Source organism: Eucyclogobius newberryi, unplaced genomic scaffold (genome assembly GCF_026437365.1).
Source record: "Eucyclogobius newberryi isolate DKJ021-1_F unplaced genomic scaffold, fEucNew1.0.hap1 SCAF_7, whole genome shotgun sequence".
In the NCBI taxonomy this organism is placed as follows: domain Eukaryota; kingdom Metazoa; phylum Chordata; class Actinopteri; order Gobiiformes; family Gobiidae; genus Eucyclogobius; species Eucyclogobius newberryi.
The window spans coordinates 3,085,677-3,094,260 of NW_027316389.1; the positions used below are offsets into that span (position 1 = coordinate 3,085,677).

Below are 8,584 nucleotides of genomic sequence, written 5' to 3' on the forward strand. Positions count from 1 at the left end.
ATGAGTGAGACGTGTGTGAGTGAGACGTGTGTGAGTGAGACGTGTGTGAGTGAGACGTGTCTGCGAGTGAGACGTGTCTGCGAGTGAGACGTCTGCGAGTGAGACGTGTGTGAGTGAGACGTCTGCGAGTGAGACGTGTCTGCGAGTGAGACGTCTGCGAGTGAGACGTGTCTGCGAGTGAGACGTGTGCGAGTGAGACGTGTGTGAGTGAGACGTGTGTGAGTGAGACGTGTGTGAGTGAGACGTCTGCGAGTGAGACGTCTGCGAGTGAGACGTGTGCGAGTGAGACGTCTGCGAGTGAGACGTGTGTGAGTGAGACATCTGCTAGTGAGACGTGTGCGAGTGAGACGTGTGTGAGTGAGACGTGTGTGAGTGAGACGTCTGCGAGTGAGACGTGTGCGAGTGAGACGTGTGTGAGTGAGACGTGTGTGAGTGAGACGTGTGCGAGTGAGACGTGTGAGTGAGACGTCTGCGAGTGAGACGTGTGTGAGTGAGACGTGTGTGAGTGAGACGTCTGCGAGTGAGACGTGTGTGAGTGAGACGTCTGCGAGTGAGACGTCTGCGAGTGAGACGTGTGTGAATGAGACGTGTGTGAGTGAGACGTGTGTGAGTGAGACGTGTGTGAGTGAGACGTCTGCGAGTGAGACGTGTGTGAGTGAGACGTCTGCGAGTGAGACGTGTGTGAGTGAGACGTGTGTGAGTGAGACGTGTGTGAGTGAGACGTCTGCGAGTGAGACGTGTGTGAGTGAGACGTGTCTGTGAGTGAGACGTGTCTGCGAGTGAGACGTCTGCGAGTGAGACGTCTGCGAGTGAGACGTGTCTGCGAGTGAGACGTCTGCGAGTGAGACGTGTGTGAGTGAGACGTCTGCGAGTGAGACGTGTCTGCGAGTGAGACGTGTGCGAGTGAGACGTGTGTGAGTGAGACGTGTGTGAGTGAGACGTGTGTGAGTGAGACGTCTGCGAGTGAGACGTCTGCGAGTGAGACGTGTCTGCGAGTGAGACGTCTGTGAGTGAGACGTGTGCGAGTGAGACGTCTGCGAGTGAGACGTGTGCGAGTGAGACGTGTGTGAGTGAGACGTGTGTGAGTGAGACGTCTGCGAGTGAGACGTGTGCGAGTGAGACGTGTGTGAGTGAGACGTGTGTGAGTGAGACGTGTGCGAGTGAGACGTCTGCGAGTGAGACGTGTGTGAGTGAGACGTCTGCGAGTGAGACGTCTGCGAGTGAGACGTGTGTGAGTGAGACGTGTGTGAGTGAGACGTGTGTGAGTGAGACGTGTGCGAGTGAGACGTCTGCGAGTGAGACGTCTGCGAGTGAGACGTGTGTGAGTGAGACGTGTGTGAGTGAGACGTCTGCGAGTGAGACGTGTCTGCGAGTGAGACGTGTCTGCGAGTGAGACGTGTGTGAGTGAGACGTGTGTGAGTGAGACGTGTGTGAGTGAGACGTGTGTGAGTGAGACATGAGTGAGACGTGTGTGAGTGAGACGTGTGTGAGTGAGACGTGTGTGAGTGAGACGTGTCTGCGAGTGAGACGTGTCTGCGAGTGAGACGTCTGCGAGTGAGACGTGTGTGAGTGAGACGTCTGCGAGTGAGACGTGTCTGCGAGTGAGACGTCTGCGAGTGAGACGTGTCTGCGAGTGAGACGTGTGCGAGTGAGACGTGTGTGAGTGAGACGTGTGTGAGTGAGACGTCTGCGAGTGAGACGTCTGCGAGTGAGACGTGTCTGCGAGTGAGACGTCTGTGAGTGAGACGTGTGCGAGTGAGACGTCTGCGAGTGAGACGTGTGTGAGTGAGACATCTGCGAGTGAGACGTGTGCGAGTGAGACGTGTGTGAGTGAGACGTGTGTGAGTGAGACGTCTGCGAGTGAGACGTGTGCGAGTGAGACGTGTGTGAGTGAGACGTTTGTGAGTGAGACGTGTGCGAGTGAGACGTGTGAGTGAGACGTCTGCGAGTGAGACGTGTGTGAGTGAGACGTGTGTGAGTGAGACGTCTGCGAGTGAGACGTGTGTGAGTGAGACGTCTGCGAGTGAGACGTCTGCGAGTGAGACGTCTGCGAGTGAGACGTGTGTGAATGAGACGTGTGTGAGTGAGACGTGTGTGAGTGAGACGTGTGTGAGTGAGACGTCTGCGAGTGAGACGTGTGTGAGTGAGACGTCTGCGAGTGAGACGTGTGTGAGTGAGACGTGTGTGAGTGAGACGTGTGTGAGTGAGACGTCTGCGAGTGAGACGTGTGTGAGTGAGACGTGTCTGCGAGTGAGACGTGTCTGCGAGTGAGACGTCTGCGAGTGAGACGTCTGCGAGTGAGACGTGTCTGCGAGTGAGACGTCTGCGAGTGAGACGTGTGCGAGTGAGACGTCTGCGAGTGAGACGTGTCTGCGAGTGAGACGTGTGCGAGTGAGACGTGTGTGAGTGAGACGTGTGTGAGTGAGACGTGTGTGAGTGAGACGTCTGCGAGTGAGACGTCTGCGAGTGAGACGTGTCTGCGAGTGAGACGTCTGTGAGTGAGACGTGTGCGAGTGAGACGTCTGCGAGTGAGACGTGTGCGAGTGAGACGTGTGTGAGTGAGACGTGTGTGAGTGAGACGTGTGCGAGTGAGACGTCTGCGAGTGAGACGTGTGTGAGTGAGACGTCTGCGAGTGAGACGTCTGCGAGTGAGACGTGTGTGAGTGAGACGTGTGTGAGTGAGACGTGTGTGAGTGAGACGTGTGCGAGTGAGACGTCTGCGAGTGAGACGTCTGCGAGTGAGACGTGTGTGAGTGAGACGTGTGTGAGTGAGACGTCTGCGAGTGAGACGTGTCTGCGAGTGAGACGTGTCTGCGAGTGAGACGTGTGTGAGTGAGACGTGTGTGAGTGAGACGTGTGTGAGTGAGACGTGTGTGAGTGAGACATGAGTGAGACGTGTGTGAGTGAGACGTGTGTGAGTGAGACGTGTGTGAGTGAGACGTGTGTGAGTGAGACGTCTGCGAGTGAGACGTGTGTGAGTGAGACGTGTGTGAGTGAGACGTGTGTGAGTGAGACGTCTGCGAGTGAGACGTGTGTGAGTGAGACGTGTCTGTGAGTGAGACGTGTCTGCGAGTGAGACGTCTGCGAGTGAGACGTCTGCGAGTGAGACGTGTCTGCGAGTGAGACGTCTGCGAGTGAGACGTGTGTGAGTGAGACGTCTGCGAGTGAGACGTGTCTGCGAGTGAGACGTGTGCGAGTGAGACGTGTGTGAGTGAGACGTGTGTGAGTGAGACGTGTGTGAGTGAGACGTCTGCGAGTGAGACGTCTGCGAGTGAGACGTGTCTGCGAGTGAGACGTCTGTGAGTGAGACGTGTGCGAGTGAGACGTCTGCGAGTGAGACGTGTGCGAGTGAGACGTGTGTGAGTGAGACGTGTGTGAGTGAGACGTCTGCGAGTGAGACGTGTGCGAGTGAGACGTGTGTGAGTGAGACGTGTGTGAGTGAGACGTGTGCGAGTGAGACGTCTGCGAGTGAGACGTGTGTGAGTGAGACGTCTGCGAGTGAGACGTCTGCGAGTGAGACGTGTGTGAGTGAGACGTGTGTGAGTGAGACGTGTGTGAGTGAGACGTGTGCGAGTGAGACGTCTGCGAGTGAGACGTCTGCGAGTGAGACGTGTGTGAGTGAGACGTGTGTGAGTGAGACGTCTGCGAGTGAGACGTGTCTGCGAGTGAGACGTGTCTGCGAGTGAGACGTGTGTGAGTGAGACGTGTGTGAGTGAGACGTGTGTGAGTGAGACGTGTGTGAGTGAGACATGAGTGAGACGTGTGTGAGTGAGACGTGTGTGAGTGAGACGTGTGTGAGTGAGACGTGTCTGCGAGTGAGACGTGTCTGCGAGTGAGACGTCTGCGAGTGAGACGTGTGTGAGTGAGACGTCTGCGAGTGAGACGTGTCTGCGAGTGAGACGTCTGCGAGTGAGACGTGTCTGCGAGTGAGACGTGTGCGAGTGAGACGTGTGTGAGTGAGACGTGTGTGAGTGAGACGTCTGCGAGTGAGACGTCTGCGAGTGAGACGTGTCTGCGAGTGAGACGTCTGTGAGTGAGACGTGTGCGAGTGAGACGTCTGCGAGTGAGACGTGTGTGAGTGAGACATCTGCGAGTGAGACGTGTGCGAGTGAGACGTGTGTGAGTGAGACGTGTGTGAGTGAGACGTCTGCGAGTGAGACGTGTGCGAGTGAGACGTGTGTGAGTGAGACGTTTGTGAGTGAGACGTGTGCGAGTGAGACGTGTGAGTGAGACGTCTGCGAGTGAGACGTGTGTGAGTGAGACGTGTGTGAGTGAGACGTCTGCGAGTGAGACGTGTGTGAGTGAGACGTCTGCGAGTGAGACGTCTGCGAGTGAGACGTCTGCGAGTGAGACGTGTGTGAATGAGACGTGTGTGAGTGAGACGTGTGTGAGTGAGACGTGTGTGAGTGAGACGTCTGCGAGTGAGACGTGTGTGAGTGAGACGTCTGCGAGTGAGACGTGTGTGAGTGAGACGTGTGTGAGTGAGACGTGTGTGAGTGAGACGTCTGCGAGTGAGACGTGTGTGAGTGAGACGTGTCTGCGAGTGAGACGTGTCTGCGAGTGAGACGTCTGCGAGTGAGACGTCTGCGAGTGAGACGTGTCTGCGAGTGAGACGTCTGCGAGTGAGACGTGTGTGAGTGAGACGTCTGCGAGTGAGACGTGTCTGCGAGTGAGACGTGTGCGAGTGAGACGTGTGTGAGTGAGACGTGTGTGAGTGAGACGTGTGTGAGTGAGACGTCTGCGAGTGAGACGTCTGCGAGTGAGACGTGTCTGCGAGTGAGACGTCTGTGAGTGAGACGTGTGCGAGTGAGACGTCTGCGAGTGAGACGTGTGCGAGTGAGACGTGTGTGAGTGAGACGTGTGTGAGTGAGACGTGTGCGAGTGAGACGTCTGCGAGTGAGACGTGTGTGAGTGAGACGTCTGCGAGTGAGACGTCTGCGAGTGAGACGTGTGTGAGTGAGACGTGTGTGAGTGAGACGTGTGTGAGTGAGACGTGTGCGAGTGAGACGTCTGCGAGTGAGACGTCTGCGAGTGAGACGTGTGTGAGTGAGACGTGTGTGAGTGAGACGTCTGCGAGTGAGACGTGTCTGCGAGTGAGACGTGTCTGCGAGTGAGACGTGTGTGAGTGAGACGTGTGTGAGTGAGACGTGTGTGAGTGAGACGTGTGTGAGTGAGACATGAGTGAGACGTGTGTGAGTGAGACGTGTGTGAGTGAGACGTGTGTGAGTGAGACGTGTCTGCGAGTGAGACGTGTCTGCGAGTGAGACGTCTGCGAGTGAGACGTGTGTGAGTGAGACGTCTGCGAGTGAGACGTGTCTGCGAGTGAGACGTCTGCGAGTGAGACGTGTCTGCGAGTGAGACGTGTGCGAGTGAGACGTGTGTGAGTGAGACGTGTGTGAGTGAGACGTGTGTGAGTGAGACGTCTGCGAGTGAGACGTCTGCGAGTGAGACGTGTCTGCGAGTGAGACGTCTGTGAGTGAGACGTGTGCGAGTGAGACGTCTGCGAGTGAGACGTGTGTGAGTGAGACATCTGCGAGTGAGACGTGTGCGAGTGAGACGTCTGCGAGTGAGACGTGTGCGAGTGAGACGTGTGTGAGTGAGACGTTTGTGAGTGAGACGTGTGCGAGTGAGACGTGTGAGTGAGACGTCTGCGAGTGAGACGTGTGTGAGTGAGACGTGTGTGAGTGAGACGTCTGCGAGTGAGACGTGTGTGAGTGAGACGTCTGCGAGTGAGACGTCTGCGAGTGAGACGTGTGTGAATGAGACGTGTGTGAGTGAGACGTCTGCGAGTGAGACGTGTGTGAGTGAGACGTCTGCGAGTGAGACGTGTGTGAGTGAGACGTGTGTGAGTGAGACGTGTGTGAGTGAGACGTCTGCGAGTGAGACGTGTGTGAGTGAGACGTGTCTGCGAGTGAGACGTGTCTGCGAGTGAGACGTCTGCGAGTGAGACGTCTGCGAGTGAGACGTGTCTGCGAGTGAGACGTCTGCGAGTGAGACGTGTGTGAGTGAGACGTCTGCGAGTGAGACGTGTCTGCGAGTGAGACGTGTGCGAGTGAGACGTGTGTGAGTGAGACGTGTGAGTGAGACGTGTGTGAGTGAGACGTCTGCGAGTGAGACGTCTGCGAGTGAGACGTGTCTGCGAGTGAGACGTCTGTGAGTGAGACGTGTGCGAGTGAGACGTCTGCGAGTGAGACGTGTGCGAGTGAGACGTGTGTGAGTGAGACGTGTGTGAGTGAGACGTCTGCGAGTGAGACGTGTGCGAGTGAGACGTGTGTGAGTGAGACGTGTGTGAGTGAGACGTGTGCGAGTGAGACGTCTGCGAGTGAGACGTGTGCGAGTGAGACGTCTGCGAGTGAGACGTGTGTGAGTGAGACGTCTGCGAGTGAGACGTCTGCGAGTGAGACGTGTGTGAGTGAGACGTGTGTGAGTGAGACGTGTGTGAGTGAGACGTGTGTGAGTGAGACGTGTGCGAGTGAGACGTCTGCGAGTGAGACGTCTGCGAGTGAGACGTGTGTGAGTGAGACGTGTGTGAGTGAGACGTGTGTGAGTGAGACGTCTGCGAGTGAGACGTGTCTGCGAGTGAGACGTGTGTGAGTGAGACGTGTGTGTAAAGTGTGGTCAGGACCTGTTGTCTTGTCGTCCTGGTCAGGTCAGATCCCTCGGACGTCCAGTTTGACCACTAAAGAACTGCAGCAGAACTTGAGAGAGGAGAAGAGACAAGAGCGTCCCCGCAGGCTGCTGTTTGAACTGCCGTCCCACAGGGTCAGCGAGACGGCCTTCAGAAGACATGTGGTCAGTGACATGTGGTCAGCGACATGTGGTCAGTGACATGTGGTCAGCGACATGTGGTCAGCGGCATGTGGTCAGTGACATGTGGTCAGCGACATGTGGTCAGCGGCATGTGGTCAGTGACATGTGGTCAGCGACATGTGGTCAGCGACATGTGGTCAGCGGCATGTGGTCAGCGACATGTGGTCAGTGACATGTGGTCAGCGACATGTGGTCAGCGGCATGTGGTCAGTGACATGTGGTCAGCGACATGTGGTCAGCGGCATGTGGTCAGTGACATGTGGTCAGTGACATGTGGTCAGCGGCATGTGGTCAGTGACATGTGGTCAGTGACATGTGGTCAGCGACATGTGGTCAGTGACATGTGGTCAGCGACATGTGGTCAGCGGCATGTGGTCAGTGACATGTGGTCAGCGACATGTGGTCAGCGACATGTGGTCAGTGACATGTGGTCAGTGACATGTGGTCAGCGGCATGTGGTCAGCGGCATGTGGTCAGTGACATGTGGTCAGCGACATGTGGTCAGCGACATGTGGTCAGTGACATGTGGTCAGTGACTGGGCCTTCAGCAGACAAGCTTGTTAGCTTGTTAGCTTGTTAGCTTGTTAGCTTGGTTTGACAGAGTGGCGCTTTGTTGACCGATGACAATAAACGTCTGTATTAGATTATAACTACAGAGCAGAGAAATATAATACGGTTTAGCATTAGCATTAGCATTAGCACGTTGTTGAAGTGGCGCCAGACTTGACTAAACTCTTGGCCACACCTCACTGCTGTGGTCAAGTCTCATGGTCTTGACCGTGAAGCCTTCTGTCTCTCAGGTCTTCGAGCTCGTGGTCATGCGTTCCGGAAGCTTCGACTCGCACCGCGTCGCCATTGAGCGACGCTACAGCGACTTCGCCAAACTCCACCAAACTCTGCGGCAAGAATTCGACGAAGAACTGGACGAGATTGCGCTCCCTCGGAAACTTCTGACCGGGAACTTCAATCCGGAATGCCTGCAGGAGCGGCGGCTAGCGCTGCAAGACTATGTCGCTAAACTCTACGCTAAGAGATGCGTGCGCTACTCGCTACATTTTGCAAACTTTTTCACCGACCAGGAGATGAGAAAGGCGCACAATTTGCTCCGGGCGGGACAGTTTGGACAGTCGTTGCGTCTTCTGCAGCTCGTGTTGGAGGTCCAGGAGAAGCTAGCGCCGTGGCAGAGCGCTACGCTGTCCGTGCACACGTTAGCGGCATTAGCGGTTTGCCACAGAGACCTGGAGGAGCCGGAGGAGGCGTACGCGGCCGCACACAGGGCACTGCCGGCGGTGAGGAGGTACGGGCTGAGGGAGTATCGCGCTCCGCTGCTGCAGATGCTGGTGGACGTGGGCTACGCGCTGGGACGTCCCGTGGCCCAGATGCAGGACGAGCTCATCGCCGTGAGCGACGCCGAGCGCGGCCGAGTCGACACGCGCTCGCTCAAGGAGCTCGTGGTGCACAAGTTTGTGTAAAGCCGCAGTGTGGAACCTTCTGCTTCAGCTCCGCCCCCTGCTGGTGCTTCAGCCCCGCCCCCTGCTGGTGCTTCAGCCCCGCCCCCTGCTGGTGCTTCAGCCCCGCCCCCTGCTAGTGCTTCAGGCCCGCCCCCTGCTGGTGCTTCAGCCCCGCCCCCTGCTGGTGCTTCAGCTCCGCCCCCTGCTGGTGCTTCAGCCCCGCCCCCTGCTGGTGCTTCAGCCCCGCCCCCTGCTAGTGCTTCAGGCCCGCCCCCTGCTGGTGCTTCAGCCCCGCCCCCTGCTGGTGCTTCAGCCCCGCCCCC

General features: G+C 57.0%; 1 protein-coding gene across 1 annotated transcript; it reads left to right on the forward strand.

Moving 5' to 3' along the window:
• The first annotated feature begins 6,675 nt into the window (after positions 1-6,675).
• Positions 6,676-8,308, forward strand: snx20 (sorting nexin 20). The gene is made up of 2 exons (XM_072435101.1): positions 6,676-6,792; positions 7,611-8,308. Exon 2 carries the CDS (start codon positions 7,629-7,631, stop codon positions 8,280-8,282), a length of 654 nt encoding a protein of 217 aa, XP_072291202.1. The 5' UTR covers positions 6,676-6,792; positions 7,611-7,628; the 3' UTR covers positions 8,283-8,308.
• The last annotated feature ends 276 nt before the right edge of the window (positions 8,309-8,584 follow it).